Source organism: Plectropomus leopardus, chromosome 20, assembly GCF_026936395.1.
Source record: "Plectropomus leopardus strain MGB_pleo_1.0 chromosome 20, ASM2693639v1, whole genome shotgun sequence".
In the NCBI taxonomy this organism is placed as follows: domain Eukaryota; kingdom Metazoa; phylum Chordata; class Actinopteri; order Perciformes; family Serranidae; genus Plectropomus; species Plectropomus leopardus.
Window position 1 is genome coordinate 2472677 of NC_142195.1, and position 18239 is coordinate 2490915.

The window sequence follows — 18239 nt, forward strand, 5'->3', positions numbered from 1 at the left end:
CAGTGGAAGAAGTACCCGAAAGCCACACTTCTTATCTTTTTACCAGGGAGTTAAAGTTAAGTTAAAGTCACCTTTAGAATATTACTAGACTTCAATCTTAGAAACATTGTAAAGTCCTATAAATGTCCTAAAATTCTAGAAACATCCTAACATCCGAAAGTCCTAGAAATATCCAATAATCTTAGAAATGCCCTAAAATCCTTGAAATGTCCTAAAATGCCAGAAATGTCCTAAAATCCTAGAAAAATCATTAGATCCTGGAAATGTCTTATAATCTTAGAAATGCCCTAAGATCCTAAATGTCCAAACATTCTAGAACTGTCCTAAAAACCTAGAAATGTCGTAAATTTCTAGTCTTCATGTATCTGATATTTCCTGCGCTTAAGTATCAACAGTCATTTTATTGTATTAAATGTAATTAGTACTGAAAGTAAAAGTACAAGTAAATGCCGATAATTAATATGCCAGCTGTCAGAGGATTATAAAGTTTATTTCTCGTAACATACGCCACTTAGTGTGCATTACACTAGAGGAAAAATTAGGTCTTTTTCACAACTAAAAGAGTAAAATCCAGTTTTTCCCTTCCTTCCTATGGCTTATTCTTCCATCAGTTCCTAACTCCCTCCTTCCTCCATCCTTCCTCCCTATTTTGTAGAAAGTAACTAAAGTCACGTTTAGATGAGAACAGCCTTACCTAATACAAAAAAGTCTTTCCTTTGCATTTAAAAAAAAAAATCCATCTTCATATGATAACATTGTGAAAATGATCCTCATGTACACGGATCCACAAAAACAACCGAAGACACTGTAGTATGCATGCCAGCCCAGTGGTTGATGGTGTAACTTTGTAATGAAATACCACAGAAGAACAGCAATCATCAACGCAAACACGCTCATGAGAACTGACAGCTTTGTCAAAACCGATTTATTATAGATCCATGGTCTAAACGGGCGATGAACTGTAACTTTGATTGACGCTGGATTAAAAAGATTCCAAATTCCTGGAGAATGTTGATTGGCTATTTGTCTGAAACGCAGTGTGCACAAGCAGTGCGACAAGGACGTCACCATTCTTACATGAACTGCACATTGGCAGTTAACACTGCAACAGAGAGGGCAGCGTTTTTTGAAAAATTGCACTCTGGAATCCAGTTTCAAAAGTTTGCATTGTCAGGCCCCTAAAACGCTGTTGTTGTGTGAACAAAAAGCCAAAAGACAACTAAATTTAAACGTTTCATACAAGATCTGTTGCTGTATAAACAGCTCCTAAGATGCTCAGGGGAAATGTAGTAAAGTTAAAATATACATTTTATTTAGAAAATATAGTGGCGTAAAAGGGAAAGTTGACAGAAATATAAAGACCTAAAGTAAAGTACAGATAATCCCAAAAATACTTTAAACACTGTCATAAAGTATTATTATTTGAGCAATGTCCCCTTTCCTCCCACCCTCCACATCTGTCTAAATGATTGCATGACTTATTTTGCCCATTTTTTACGTCATCACTTTGATCAAATCCGTCCACAGACAGACAGATGAACGTATACAGGAAAAGGGCTTTACGCAAAAGAAATGTGTTTAGTGTATTAAACAGACCCAGCATGCTTTGATCAATATGTCTATTCCTTTTTTTCTCAAAGTTTATTTTGACTTCGAGTGACACTTCTTGATGTTTCATAACAAAGAGCAGTGTCATCGGTTCATGCATGTGCTGTTCTTGAAACAAATTCGAGAGCTCCTTGAGCAGAACAAAAGGATTTAGATAAATTCACTGGAACCAGCATGACTTTTTCGTAGATATGTGATAGCACTTGTCTGCCGTTTGGAAACAAACTACGATGTACGAAACAGCTGCTGTGGCCATCTTCAATGAAGATGTTTTGGGGAAACAGTGTAAGCATATTACGCACGTCCAGCCGTGTCAGCTGAGGCAATGTGTTTGCCAAAGCCAACAGTGGCTGGTGTGCAGTTAGTCAGTGGTTATCTCCATTTCTCCAAATCTATAAATGACATTTTTTGGATTTTAGGGCATATCTAGGGTTTTAAGTCAGGCCCACAGTAGTAAAGATTTTTGCCTGTGTTAACACATTTGGTAAACTGTAATATTGTTGAAATAACATTATTTTGTCTTAAAAAAAAGTTTAATTAGAGCTGCTAAATAAACAAAAATATTGATTTGATCCTGCAATACGTAGATGTCCCAAAAATCCAATCCATTTTGCAAAAGTGCAAGCAACGAAATTTAAGTGTTACAATGTTACCTTTACAGTATCATTTAAAACATTTCAAACTTTTTTTTACCATGCTACAAAGTCTCATTCCCCTTTGAGTGAGTGAGCTACAAAAGAAATGATCTGCTCTGCCTCTGTCATGTTGCAGATGAAGCTACTGTGTGAATCCTCACTTGTTGAGCTCCCTCTGCAGATCCTGCATGTAGTGATGACACTGGGCGTAGTAAGTGGCCTGAGCCTCCGCAAAATCCTGCAAACAACGCAGGTGGTTGAGCTGAGGGGAGAGAGGACAAGATAAACTAAGTATGAGTGGAAACCCATAAACACAATGATACATACATATCTAAATATGAAACAGTTGGATCAGAATACTCTAATGTCCCCATTTTCATCAAAAAGTCATCATAAATGCTACTAACAACTCTCTCTGGAGTTCACAGTGAGTTAAATGGTGACGTGTTATACATAGGTGGCTGAAGGCTGAGTGCCCAAAACACTACACAAAGAAACTGTACGAACACTGTTATTTAGTGTTTTCTGTTTACGCTTTATGGAATAAAGAAGTATTTTGGTATAGTTGTGCTTGCTGTAAAACACTTTAAATTAAAGCCTAGTCCCAATTAAACGCCCAGTCCCTTTTATTAGCCTGGTGTGGCGACACATTTTGACAAAAAAAGCCCTGTCTCTATTAGACGCTATTAGAAGTTCTTTGGATGTATAAAACCAATTTGTTGGCTCCCTGCGGTAGATAACGTTAGTTAGCTTCTTGGATCATGCATATAATTTGTATATATGTTTAAACTCATGTCAATATGGACATGCTACACACAATGTTAGCTTGGTAAGATTCTCTACAATTCAATCATTCAGTTAATTTGATTGAAACTGTGAGCACCAAAGACGACGGATTGGCATATTAAACAAGAGAGCAAAATAGAGATTAGTAAATGTAGAAGACTATGAACTACATTCATAATTATATATTTAAAATTATTTTATTTTAGATTTTTTTAAGCTTTATTTTCAGGTCATTTCCTGCTTTCCATTTTCTTTTGTTTTACTTTCTCTTTTTTCTTTCTAGGGTTTTTTTTTGGTGCAAATTTTCAGGGAACTTTTGACTCTTGCCTTGGTTTCATTTCTTGATCCTGCATCTGTAGAGGTTCTTTGGATGTGCGTGCCCTCCTACCTTGCTGGAATTTTTTTGATTTTTCACAGATTTCTTGCTAACTTCTGGGTCATCTCTTCTTTTGTTGCTCATTACTTTCTTCCCATGTTTTGAAAAAAAAAAAGGCGATTTATTTAGGTTGAAAGGGTTAAATAAGTTATTTGCCTGTATTTTTCATTTTTGCTGAGTGAATGCTTTGTGTAAAAGACATTAAACCTGTTTCGTACAAGAACTGTTCCCGTGTAAACTGCCCCTAAGTTGTGCCTTTGTGAAATATGTTGTTTTAGAGCCTTGGTGACTGAACTCCTGTGGTTGGCAAGCGAACATTTCATACTTCAGAAAGCCAGGAACATGCTGCTGCCGCATCACACACTAACTCTCCAAACATTTTATTCTTTGCATTGTTCTGTAAACTCAACCTTCAGCCTGCTGACAGACACTTAACTCATACAGTCAGTCTAACTGGCTAAATAGAGCTAATCTTTAATGGGATGATACGTTCAAATCAAATGATGTATTTGTCCCATCGACTTTTACATAACTGCCTGCAATGTTACATTACCTCTACTGCAATGTTACATTAGCTGTACTGCAAAGTTACATTAGCTCGATTGAGAAGTTACATTAGCTCTAGTGCAAAGTTACATTAGTTTCTTTATCTCTGCCATCCCTCCAAGGTTAGCATGACTGCTACTGCAATATTGATGCTGCAAATTTGTGTGTCAAAGTTCACTTAAGTCCAACATAACAAAAATAATGTTTACCCTGGAACCATCTGGAAATCTGTGTAATGTTTTGAATCAGTGCAAAACAATCATTCATGTTGCTCATTTCCTCTGCCATGCTCCTCCTGGCTGGATGCCACGCCAACTCTGACTAATACTTTTTCATTACTGCTGGCTCACACAGGGAGTCTCTTGGGTGGTGTTATGCACTCACATGTGTGCTGCTGATGCCTTCCAGCAGCAGCCTGGTCACTTCCGCCTGTCGGTCAAACTCCGTCTGAGCCACACGCAGCTCGTGCTCTGCCTGCAAGTGGAAATGACAGGACAGGAAGGAAGCATTTAAAGGGCTGCGCAGACACGTGGCACAACAGAGTGCACCCCCCCCCCCACAAACACAGACCGACACACACTGTCCATCAGTGAAGGTACTTACTTTGTCCACTTCCTCACTCAGCAGCTGAGAGAAGCAGCAGGAGAACAGAAAAAAAGCAGTCAGGATCTTTTCTCAGACTCAAACATCAAATGATGCAGACAGTATGAAGATCTATAAGCAATGTCCGGGCTTCAGCCAATCTGAACCTAAGAGGGGAGCTAACAGGGGAAACTCTGCTGAATCTATGAAGCAGCACACAGCATAAGGTGCACGATGACGCAGTTTTCATTTTCACGGTCAGCGCACATCTGTGCATCCTTGGTCACAGGTCAAGAATGCTCAATGTGCTTTGCCTGGAGGGCCACTCTTCCAAAATAACAGGAGGCCAAAGGCCAGTCACAGCAGCCCCGTACAAGTTCTAGAATTTTAGGACATTTCTATGGTTTTAGGAAATTTCTAGGGTTTTAGGATAGTTCTGGGATTTTGTGACAATTCCAGGGTTTTAGGATGTCTCTAGGGTTGTAGGACATTTATAGGATTTTAGGATGTTTCTGGAATTTTAGGACATTTCGGGGATTTTTTAAGATGTTTCTAGGATTTTGGGACAGTTTCTGGGATTTTGGACATTCCTAGGGTTTTTTAGGACGTGTCTAGGGTTTTAGGACATTCATAGGGTTTTGTAACATTTTTTGGATTTTAGGGCATATCTAGGGTTTTAAGTCAGGCTCACAGTAGTAAAGTTTTTTGCCTGTGTTAATACATTTGAGAAACTGTAATATTGTTGAAATAAGCCAATTTTTTGCCTTAAAAAAGTGTAATTAGAGCTGCTAAATAAACAAAAATATTGATTTGACGTTAAGCGTACAGTATACAGGTCCATGTATCATCCATCTATGAAATTATTCAATTCCATCTGACAAAATAAAAAACAAAAAAGGAGTGAAAATGTTAACTTGTTTCTCTGTAAGCCTCTAAACCAAATCTTTACAAAAAGATATCTGCCTTTCTCATTATCTGCTTGAAAGGAAAAATCAAATAAATAAGCAAACAAAAACAAAATAACAAGTCCAGTTTTTGCAGTTGGCTCTGATTACCATACGTCCTGAAATATTTTTCACTGTCATGAGCATCACTCTCCTGGCAGCATGGAGCCGCAGCAGAATGACACCATGAGAAATGAGAAAAATAAATAAATAAAAATAAGGACCTTGGTGTATTTTGACTTGTTATTTTTGAAGTCCTTATTTATTTGATTTTCCTTTCAAGCAGATGATGAGAAAAACAAATGCCTCTTTTAATATTTGGGTTATACAGAAAAACAGACAAAATTTTCACTCATTTTTGTTTTTTAGTTTCCTAGATGGAATTGAAAGAACAGATGATACACAAACCTAGCTCAGTGACGAGTGTGTGTGTGTGTGTGTCAGCTGAACTCCACCTGACTCTCTAGTCAGCAGGTGATGAAAGGTTGGTGTACTGCGCCCCCCTGTGTTTAACATGTTTTATTAAGAGAACGCATCTTTCCCATTGTATAAAAGATATAAGAACATTAGTGTACATGTTTTAGACATTGCATGTGAAAAACAGAATGAATAGAAATTTTTATACAGTGTTCTAATTTATTTATTTTGTACCCCCACCACCCCCACCCCATTTCTTTTATCCTCTCTTATCTCTGTGCTTTGCTTCTTGCGGTGGGTTACGTATACAATAGATCTCACAAGAATAAACTCTGACAAAGGGGCAAGTGATCATGATGCTAAGGTATCAAACCTCTGGATGTAACACAGGTGCACGTTGCGCAGACATGTTACTCCAGGGTATTAATATGCTAGAAAGTGACTGATGAACTTTATGTGAACAGGACTTTTTCATCAAACTGCCTGGAAAATCAAGAAAAATTGCTAATGATGCTGTTTGTCCTCATTTTCTGTAAACTCACCATTTATTTGTCACTACCTGGCAACATTAAAACTACAGCTGGTAATTTTTATGAGTGGAACTTTGTGACATGTTTGCAGAAATGTTCACTATACTCATAAAGAGGAAAGAAATCATGTCCCTTCTCCTCCTACTGCCTCAATTTTGCTAGAATTGGCCACGGTGCACCAAAAACTACCAACCAGAGCCAAGGAGTCTCTCCCAAGGAGACTCAGCTGTAAATCATGTCAGTCATTGAACTGTGGTCAAACTGACTAACTAGGCCAGGCATAAGCAACTTGCAACTCTGGAGCCACATGCAGCTCTCTTTAGCTCTCTCTTAGCTCCTTGTCAGAAGGCTGATTTCCATTACAGATTTGCACAAAACTTAACCGACATTTTCAAAATGTCAGTAAAACACAACTGTGAGATGACTGTGTTTCCACTGAGTGACGTTCTGTGACTTCTCCTCTGTAGATAACCTTCCAAGAAACACTTGATGCCAGTGTAAAAACTTTTTTTGCAATAAATGGGATTTTTTTTCCACAATTTTCATGTTTCCATTAAGTGTATTTTATATTTGCAATTTCAATTTGCACAATTTGAGATTTAATGGAATCCCGCATAGTGAAACACAAACACCCGCATATTAAAAAACACAAATTGGCACTATGACCCTGAAACCATGTCAGGTGGTACTCCAGGGGGTTGGGGGGGATAACAAGGTCTTGACCACAGAAAACGAAATGACTGGAGACTGACCACTGACTACCACCACAGGTAAACAGCACAAAATAACAAGGTTCTAATCCTAGTTGATTGTTGCTAACAGATGTTTCTGTGCACAACCTTCCTCTGCTCCGATTCACTGGGATCCGTAGCAACATCCCAGCTCTCCCAGCCACTCTGCAACTGGTTCATTACACAGCCAACACAAAGACACACACACTCACAGTCAACAGGCCGCAAACGCTTTGCTACTCTACAACGCTGTCTGACATACAGGGGGGGCTAATCACAGAAAAATTTAAATGGATAAATAAATAATATAAAAAATCCAAATTAAACTGCACAAGTGGTTCAGTCTGAACCTGCATACTTTGAACTGTCAAAATCAAAGAAAGTTTATTCCACTTTCTGTTACTTAATACTTCTGCACCGTTTCTGGTTTGTCACCAGATACTTAAAATAAACAGTTCACATACAAAAATACAGTAATACGACTAACTTAAAAATATGATACAATGTTATAGATTAACCCTTTGAAACCTGAGAAATTTGGAATCAGTAACTTTGTATCTTAAACTAAGGGGGAAAAAAAAGAGGAAAAAACAAAAATAAATTAGTTTTATAATTATTACTATTCTTGTTAAAATAATAATAATAATAATAATAATAATAATAATAATAATAATAATAATAATAATAAAAATAATAATAATAGAGAAAATACATTTTTAAATTATTTCATTTAATCATTTTAAATGTAAATTTCTGGTCATGATAACTATAGATTTTCCCCTAATTAAAAAAAAACAACTTAGAATTCTTTCTTCCTCTTTCTCATTTTTCACTTTTTTTTTTTTTTTTTTACAAATTTCTTGCATTTTGTGAAATTAGCAACTTAACAAGACATGACCTAAAAATGAGAAATAAGCAACATGTTACAAGACAATTACCTAAAACATTTCAAGAAAAATATTGTCTATCCAGGTTTCAAAGGGTTAAATGACCCAACAGCTCCAACTAAACCAGACAGCATTCAACTTAAACCTTTGGGCTGGTTGTCGGCAATTGATATCTTTGAGGTATTGACCGAAATAACCTAGAACCACATAGTATCAGAACTTCTCTAGTCAAGCCATACTTTTTTTAAAAATTGATTCATAATGACTATTTGTATGATTTTACTTTGATTTAAATTTTACGGAACGTCCCAGCTTGTTGCCAGTTGACGAGGGCAGCTGTAACTTGATTACGTTTTTTAGAGACACATCATAATTTCAGACCGTAACAGGATGGAGTTATCGCGCAGCATATAGCTGTGTCTGATGCATTCAAAATATACAGTTTTTCTCACATTGTTTGTGCGTCAAAAAAAGAATATGAACATTTAGAGTTCAACCAACATAACAATAATTAAACATGCGCAAACATGCTGACATCATATTTATGTTGCAAAGATCATGCAACAGTCTAACTAACTTTCAAACAACAAATCATTCAAAATGTGTAACATGCAAATAACAGTGTAATTCCTATCTTTACTCAAGATTTTCAATTTAAATTAAAACTCCAAACAACCACAGGTAGCCAACATTACAGCCCACTGAGGGTGTTGCTGTAAACTTATTCCAGGTTTAATTTGGATAACTTTATATAGGAATATATATATTTTAAAAAATGTATTTGGCTGTTAAACTCATCTCCACAGATGTTAAAATAAAACCTTTACTTACAGGGAGACGACTACAGAAGAGGCTGAAACTGACAAAATCTAAAATAAATAAATGAAATAAATAAATGAAAACTCACAAAAAATTAAAAAATGAATTAATAAATATGAAAAATGGAAGATAAAATGTGACATTAAAAAAACAGGGGAATTTATACGCAAAATGGGAAATAATACATAAATTAATAAGTGAGTAAATATGAAACTTAATCAACTGATTAATACAATGGAAAATTAAATGGGAAACTAAATATTGTCATGTCATTTTCATTTATTTATTTTTTATATTTTCAGTTTCAGTCCTGCATACGTTAAAGGCAGTCTGTCTACCCTTTGCTTAAAAGCAGCCGCTGCAGCTACAAGAGGCAACAAATCATAGCAGCGTAGCTCTGGCAGAGAAGAGTCATAAAGTCAAATTATGTTCCAAACACACAAAAAGAATTTACAATGGTGGAATTCTACTCAAAAGGGACTCATAAATCATTAGCAAAAATAAATAAATAAAAAATGTTGGTACCCTGTCTTTTGTTTCACTAATAAAAAGAAGAAAAAGAAAGAACAAAAGAAAAAACATTTTGTTGGTCCATGGGTGTATTGCTAACACTCCACTAATTGTTCTCTTACCGCTGATGCACTGGCAGACAGAACATAATTTCGAGGCCTTGTCTCCTGAAAATCAGGTGCAGCCTACAAACAAGAGCAGGGAGGACATGTTGGCACAGTCATGCAGGCAACAGTCGTTAAGCAGAGAAACAAAAAGACGTTAGCCAGAAGCAAACCAGCATAAAGACATCAGATCAGATGCAGCTGGTGCACAACACTGACATGTTGAAAGCAGCAGGTGGTTCAGAGCAGACAGGAGGTGCTGGTGTGTGATATATGAATTATTCATGACTGTGAATAATTTACCGATTGCTGTTAAAGCAATAAATGGTTGGGAGTCAAATGACATTCTTACCTTGATGGATCCACTGCCTTTTTTATGATCTGAATTATCATCTTATTGCTATTTTGCTTTTAATTAAATATTTTTTACATGTTTTTTTTTCTTTGAACATTGCTCACAGGCTCATTTGATCAATCTAAAGCAGCTGTCAGCCCCCTGCTGTGAGAAGGTCGCCCCCTGCTGGTCTCTATTCTGTACTGATCAGAGACCTCATTGTAGTTTTATTCAGCTGTCTGTAGGCTTCACTTAGGTTTTCTAGTATCACAAGCTTTGAACACTTTTAACCTGGATAGTTCATCACTTGCCGATTTTTTTGGCATGCCACACCACTAGCCATTTTATTTTGAAATAGTTGCAGGACCGTGTTGTTGACAATGCAAGAGCTTGCACGACTTCATAAAAGTGGAATATGTGCTTATAAATGTGGAAATACAGAACTCGTAGCAGCAAGCAGCAGGTGTTGGGGCAACGATGCTGCCAGTGTGAACAGCGTGAGCGTGCAACGCAGTGCAGTTCGGCAAGGTTGCTGTCACGCACTGCTCATGCATACAGTGTGTTCCAGGCGTGAGGCAGCCGGCATAGCATCCGACAAGCTTTTATATTCAGTGTTAAGATGCAGGTGTTTTTAGTGCAGACATGCCATTTGAAGAAGTAACCAGATCAGTGCAACACAAGACAAACACAATGACTGCAGAGGTTATTCTGAAGAAAGACAAACATTATGAAGTGACTTAAATATAAATATAGTTAGTTGCTACGTCATCATTGTGCTCCTTGTAGTTTTTGCAGTACCTCCCTTTTTCAGGCGTTTTTTTTGTCTTGTACCCAGTAAAAGAAAAGCATAGAACTGCACAGTTGGGTTATAACTCTCGGCAGCTGTGGTATCATGAGAGACCCTTTTATATTACATGGGGACTTTTTTAATAATATTAACATTGTAAAAACTGTAACAGAGAATCTTAAGAAAAATTTAATTTGTTTATCTGACTTCTGTTAAAGCTGCAGAATACAATCATTTTACATTAACAAAGGATTAAAGGGCTGCATGTAAAATAAAGATGGTTGCTCAGATTTAAGAGGCATACCACCTGCTGTGCAGTTCCTCTCACTGTGTGAGACACTGTGTTCAGCAGGCAGCTATCTTCTGACAAAAAGCTCTGATAAGGTTAATGTACTCTACCTGCCAGCACTAAGCAGCTCACTAACAAAGTAAGTGAAAAGCTGATGAACCTAGTGGAGCATTTAGCAGCTGAAAAGACAAATTTCTTAACTCAGGAGTTGGTGGAGAGCAAAACAGAACCAATATTGGCCTGGATTTATCAGTTTATATTCCTGTGTGTCTGCTAGATTTATGAATAGGCAATGTTTGTTGCATGGTTGTTAACATGATTGCAGCAACAACATTAAATATAGATACAACCCAACTGCCAGAAAAGAATGCTGGCATTGTATGTTTCTGCAGAGCCAAGTTCGCTACATTTATACTACACACAGTATAAACAGTGGAACTTTGCATTTCAAAAGATCCTGTTTAGACTTAAAATACAGAGTACTGGGGGCACAATTCCCGCTGGGAAAAACACCAGCCCATGTTTGGTGCCTAAAAAGCTGCTGGGAACACAGATGACTTACTAAAAAACTGTCAGATTTGTTGTTTGTTGGTCTTGAGCAATGTCCTGCCGCTTAGCAGGCTTCACACCTGAGTGACACACCATCCACCATCACCTCCACCTCCTGATGACATGATGAAGGTCAGCTCAGATACTATGTCACTTAACACTGATACGATACAGACAAAACAAGCAAACCTAATGTTTTTGGGGCTTGCAGAAACGTACAATGCCGACTTTTTCATTGAGTGATGGGAGACAATATGTCAGTCAGTTCACTTACATGCAGTTAGGCAAGCTACGGTCATAGCTTGATTAAGCCATTTAAGTGGACTACTGTTCTTGTCCCAGTAGAAAAGGCGAATCAATTTATTGATGAAAGTATATGTCCAACTCCATCACAGCAGAGTTGCAATAAACCTGTATTACAGTCAGCGCTACAGACCGCATCAAAATCGTAACTGTTCATTTACAATAACTTTGGGGTGGAAAACTGCCACATCATGTGCATATAATGAAGAGGCACTAAGCAAACTCTGCCTTCACTGATTAGTTTTAAGCCAGCTTAAAAAGTCAATATCCATATATATATTTATATTTAGAATATTTTCACTGCTTTACTTTGCTGTAAGACAGCCCTTACTGATGGAGATTTGAAACTGTTATATAAAAACCACCAGACGTTGAGAAAAATTTTACAATGAATGGTGGAGCTGCTGCTCTGCCGCTGCCTCCATCAGCTGTTGTGGAAGCTAAAGAGGAGACAAGATTCAAATATGGTGAACACTCAAAAATGATACTGATTTTTTTTAGGTGTCTAAAATATGTTTTGCTGTGGCCCTGTCCACAGCAGGACATCTACTTTATGTATCTAAGGAGGGGGTAGCTGAAATTAAACTTTTTATTTAAATAAATATAAAATACTACCTTTTCAAGTTGTATGTCCCTAACCTAAGCAAAAATTAAAAACCCTCTTCATGTTTGAAGTTCTTTAGTGCCTTATCCTTTTTGCGCCCCTTCCGATAAATAACAAGTAGTCCCTATCCCTAACCAAAGAAAGAGGCTGGCGCTGCAACAAAGAGCACGTCAGATTTCCAATTTTAAAAAAAAATCGAATTTGTCCGATTTCAGTTGGATTAACATGTTTACGTGTATTTTAAAGGTCCAGTTTTAGTCGGACTTAGATAATATTTCCAACATCATGTAAGCGTACTGAGTGTTGTGTTAAGAACTTTTCCTGCTGCCCCAGGAAGACAAAAGAATTCAATACTTCTTTAAGAGATGACAGATTTTTAAGTACAAGTGGATGTTTTAGTGCCACCACCTGGAGGTTCAGTTTGATCAGTGTTGCCTGAGAGGTGGGAGACTATAGACTATGTGCACAGTTTTGTTGCAGCGGGTCTAATGATTACTGTAGTTCAAAACAGAAGTGAGGAAGAGGAAGGAGAATATCAGCAGTAAAAACAAAGTAACATTATGAATTTTTTTACTTACTGCTGCTTTGGCCTCTGCCTGCTTGGCTTTTTTCAGGCGTGCTTTGCAGATGTCAAGATCCAGCCGTCGATTCTCCAGAAGCCGTCTCTCTTTCTGCAGAGGACAGGAGGGATCCAATCAGAAAGTGAAGATTTGATGCAGGGAACAAACTCTGCAACACCACGTTTCTATTCAGCTGACAATGAATCAAAGCAGCCAGCTCTGTATATGATGACTCTCCACAGAAAACTGCACAAAATCAGTTTTAGTGCACTAGTGTTGGTGTTTGTTCATCAAGTGGCAACTTCTGAGGCTTTAAAATGGAACCAACACAAAAACTGCAGTTCCTCTAATGGCCAACAGAGGCTGGCTCCAAGAGTGAGTCAGTCTCCTCAGACCCCCATGTTAAAATGCCATACTTAACAGCAGAAATAAACATGTTTACAGCCTGAAACAAAACAACTGTTTTGGTCTCTATTGCTAATTTTAACATTCATGACAACTGTGCGGGGGGTTAATTTTAATATAACTCACCTATTTACATTTGAGTAAGGCTTGAAGTAATGCATTATTAACAATGTTGGTTGGGTAATATAAACATGACCTAACCCCAGAGACACCAGGTATAGTCTTTTGTTTTACTAGTTTAAGCCTGTTTTTTTATCTTGTAAAAATACTATGAGCATTCCCAGCTAGCAGGGAACGTTCCCACATCATTGGCTAACGTTACCTATAAGGTGTAACAATGTTTTAAAAAAATATAATAATATTTAATCTAATGTTCAAAGAACCTTTTAAGGATTTTTGTTTTTTCAAAACAGGAGTACATGAGAACGAAGGAAGAACAAAGTAACATTCGTAGCATGTTATTGAGGCCTGAGATTAGAGACCATTTTTCATGAAAATGTAATATAATATGTTAACAAAAAAAAATTATGATTATAGAGAATGTTACCCTAACTTTAAAAAGAACATTCTGGGAACTAAAGAAAACATGCTGCTGAAAATGTTACTAAAACATTGCATTGTACCATTCTTAGAACATTTTTAGAACTAAAAATTGCTATCTGGGTTATTACAGTTAAGCATAGCTGTAAATGCAGCATGCTAAGCGAGCTAGCAGCTAGCATTAGGGTTAGGGTTTTTAGTTAGGAGGTTTAGGGGGACGAGCTGAGCTCGATGGCCCAGTGAGTGGCTGACCCAGACACTCCCTGTCTTTTGTTTGTTTCGCCCAGGATCTCCAAACCCTTTTTGTTTCTTCATTTAGTGTGAGTATGTTCTCATTTACAATTAGAAATAAACTTTATTGGTCTTTTTCTCCCTGCAGAAGTGTGTGCCACATCTTTTAAATGTTCAGTGTCTCACCTAGCCTTTGTTTGTCTAGAGTGGCTGTAACAGTCTTACTGATATGGTCCTCCAGTCTCCCTCCAGGAAGTTGCGTAGAGGAGTGAGGAAGGTGGCCGCCGAGGTTTGCAGGAGCTCGCGCTCGGCTCCTCCCAGTCTCTTCTGGTACTCTCCCACTGTGATCAGGGTGCTGCCTACAAATACACGCATGCAAACAGCACACATATTACGGATCAGACTGAACACACTGATCAATCAGCTACTTCATTATTATCGCTAATAGACGGAAAGCTGCCTCAGGAAAGCATCTCCTGCCCTCAAGTACTTCATGAGAACAAGCAAAGTCTCATCTGATGCAACATTCAGCGTTAGTATGGGCCCACTGACCGTATGGCGTTGCTGGACCAAATTCATTGGCGGCTTCCAGCATGTACTGGCCCAGCAGCTCAGGGTTAGTGGTCCTCGAGGGAAGCTTCTTATCCAGCTTGTCATAGATGAACTCCTCTATTCGAGCGCCTGGAGAACAGGTCAGAGGAGACGTTTGGTTGTGTCCATTCGAGTTTTAATTAACCTTATTTCTATACTTTAATAATAATCTCAACCCCTTGAAACCTGAGCAAAATGAGCATGATTTCTTGCAAAAACATGGGAAGAAGGCAATGAGCAACAAAAAAAGAAACAACCCAAAAATATGCAAGAAATTAGTAAAAAATAACAAAAGGTTAAAAAAAAACAAAAAACTACAAAATAAACAAAAACAACGAAATGACCTGGAAAATAATACTGAAAATAATAATATGCGATTATGATCATTATAAATATAGGTCTTCCCTAGCTTTTTTCCCTACACATTTTCCCCTAGCTCTTTAAACAATGAGCAACAATTTTTTTAAATCTACTAATTTCTTGCTATTTCAATGGGTTAAGACAGTTCCTCAAATTCTGGAAAAATTATAACTTTTTGGGGGAAAACTGCTAAATCAGCTACTAACATTTTATTTGCAATATTCTCAAATTTACATTTGTTTTTTTCCCAGTTTCTCAAGTACTGCTGCATACAGGAATATGTACACATATTTCAAATTTTCAGTGCTGAGCCAAACTGCATAAGACACAAATATAGAGAGTGAACATCATCTTGGAACATCAAATGAGCACTGAGCTTCAGTTTTTATGATGATAACCAAACACATTTGCTTTAATGAAGCCTGATAACATCAATGAGCTGAAGGTGACAGTCACCTATTCCGGGTCACTATGTTGGTTCACATGTCCTTTCTGGTTCCATCATTGAGCAGTGACTGATGCTCCAGGCAGCAACAATAAACCTTCCTTGTATTTCTGTAAGCTGTTTTGAGATTAAATTTCTTGCACATGTTGGCTGCCAGGCGTCTGTTAAAGCTGGCACGCTGCTAATATGACTCATTTGTGCAGCTACTTCATATCTGTTATCTACAGTACTGCATCTCGGATTTTTTGGAATGATTCCTGTAATGTAGCATGCTAATGATATCCCCAGCAAATAGAGGCAAAGTGCATTAGCACAGAACACCATATGCTTAACTAATTACTGTTTGCTTAATTAAAGTGATTGAAAGTAATTTGTGTGATTCTGTCCACCTCTGTTGTGAAATAATGGATGAATCCACCAAGCGTCACCCGTTCATTGGTGGACTCTTACTTTGAAGCCTCGAGTTTGGCATTTTTTGCCATTGCCATCTTGGTTTTTTGGAGTCAGACATGAGCATAACTGGGCGAGTGTGTGGAGCTGTAGAGGAGCGAGGAGAGATCTGGCTAAGAACCTGAGGGCATAGCGCATGCCCACCTATATGGGCAAGCAAATACCCCCTTTTCCACCAAAATTAGGGCATGCATTTTCAAATACGGGTTAACCCATTCAAAAAAAGACTATAGACTTTCCTATTGCCAGTAGTGCAGAGCTGTGTACACAACTCCGCAGCAGACAAGCACGCCGTTGTGTGCGTTTTTTTTGTTTTCTTTTTTTTGTGCTGTGTCAGTTCAACATCACAGGCAGGCAGGAGAACAGGTAAAAAGTAGAAAGCAGCAGGAACAGAGGTCTGTGAAACTTAATGTGGTTCCTTCTCTTTATACATCTCTTACTTATTCAGTCTCTCTTTCAAACTCGGTGCAGGCTCATTTGGATCGGTGTTTTAGCGCTGCTTAGGAGGAGGCAGAGGATATTTAGTGGTGGCGCTTCACTTATGTCCAGCCGGTTAAGGAGGTGCTGTGTTTCCATCAATGCCAATCAGAGTCGAAGGTGATAAAAACCCCTGACTGCTGCAGAGTCATTTGACCCGGCTGTGAATACCGGCTGTACACTTACAAGTCAGCTTCCATGATTCCAGGTAAATTTTATACCTCAGAGAAACTGCTTTGTGTTGTGTTTTAAATACAACCAAACACTTATCGAGTAACAGGTCATTTTCAGGCGGCCAAAATGTGACTTTCATGAACTAAAAACACAGTGGCACCGTGTTCATTCTATCCATAGAGTGCTACCTGCTTCCTTTCGGCGCCTGTGTTGAGCAATGGGACTGTTCACACTGGACGCGCCATGGCCCCATGGCTCACAATCTGAAGCAACAATTTTGGTGTCTGGTCTATTTTTTATGCACGTGAATCTGGCTGGAAAACACACTAATAAGGTATGAACAATATAAAGGCTATATTAGATATGATACAAGTAAGCTTATTATGATAAATGATAAAATGTGCATCCAATGCTCCAGCAACTCACTTCTGATGTTCATGATGCCGACAGCTATTTGAGCCTCTATCATTCTTACTATTACTGTACCAGCTTTTATTTGAGGATTTACCTCTGAGAGCAGCGCTGGCCATATCCAATCAAATAAGTGCTTCCAGGCATCTTCCTGCTTGGGAGGTCATTAGTAATTCAACCCCTGTTTCTGTCCTCACAGTCTGTCCACTCACTTCACAGCAGACTGTCTCCTCTCTGAGTGTGTGCTCACTCTGCTCTCAACATGTGGTACTATCTATCTGATTCACACTGGGAATGAAAGCATGCAGCCATACTGTAGGTCTGTGTATACTACATTCTGCACTCATTCATGTAGAGGAAGCTATAGTTAGTAATCACACAGCACCCTGGGAAATGACTTACCGGTGTGGTCAACTGGAGCATGGAGGGTTAGAAAATACACACAGTTAGACATGACTGCCAAGGTCCATCCTGCTGTTCTATCCAGTCTAGGTCTACAACAGGTTAATGAATGACTATGAGAACCTAGAAGTGTGATTTCAAAGTTGCTTAGTAATAAAATTGTGTTGCTGAGCTAAAGCAGCACAACTACAATATGACATTTAAGTTCAAGTTCTTTAAAACTGCAGCACAGACAGCAGCCAAGTTACACAGATAATTCCTCAACAAATTTGAAAGAACAATGTGTAAGCTTTAGGGGGTGTTTAGTGACATCTAAGGGTGAAGACTGCAAACTGCAACCAGCTGAAATTTCCAGTTAGAATTTCTTCAGTGTTCATGGTTAGGAGGTTTTTACCAGGAGCTGAATTATCTGCGGAGGTTGCCTCATCTCTAAAACAAAGAGACCAGCTGATTTAAAACCTTAAATAAAGCACTTTCACATACATTTTTTTCATCTGTGTTTTACAAATGCTGCTGGTCACAGAGAGGCTTTTAACAATGGTGGCTGATGCAAAAACACGAGTGGCCCTATATAAAGACAGGGTTTGGTTTGTCCATTCTGGGCCACTGTAGAAATACTGCAGTGCCACGCCCTAATAGATATCAACAGCTAATTCTAAAGTAACAAAAATATGACAATTCTTATTTGCAACTGATTATACACATAAGAGAACACACTCATTGTATCATGTTCCATTTTTCCAATATATCCCCTGAAATCCTACCCACTGGACCTTCCACAATGAAAAAGTTTTTGGCTCCTAATAGTTTGAAATATATGTTTCGAACAATGTTTATGGAGTCCCGGAGCAA

The 18239-nt window shown here is 38.1% G+C and overlaps 1 protein-coding gene across 9 annotated transcripts in view; it reads right to left on the reverse strand.

The window, feature by feature from the left end:
- sh3glb2b (SH3-domain GRB2-like endophilin B2b) overlaps positions 1-18239 on the reverse strand; it is a 28832-nt gene that overhangs the window by 6063 nt on the left and 4530 nt on the right. The window contains exons 3-11 of one of the 9 annotated variants that reach the window (XM_088070902.1): positions 17388-17399; positions 14630-14758; positions 14303-14436; positions 12920-13012; positions 9494-9556; positions 7264-7326; positions 4555-4578; positions 4336-4425; positions 2405-2505 (exon numbers count right to left, since the gene is read on the reverse strand). In XM_088070902.1, the coding sequence (XP_087927028.1) occupies positions 2405-2505; positions 4336-4425; positions 4555-4578; positions 7264-7326; positions 9494-9556; positions 12920-13012; positions 14303-14436; positions 14630-14758; positions 17388-17399 (709 nt within the window). Of the gene's footprint in view, positions 1-2404; positions 2506-4335; positions 4579-7263; positions 7327-9493; positions 9557-12919; positions 13013-14302; positions 14437-14629; positions 14759-17387; positions 17400-18239 lie in introns of all 9 variants that reach the window. The other 8 variants (XM_042509869.2, XM_088070900.1, XM_042509871.2 and 5 more) reach the window with 8 other exon arrangements.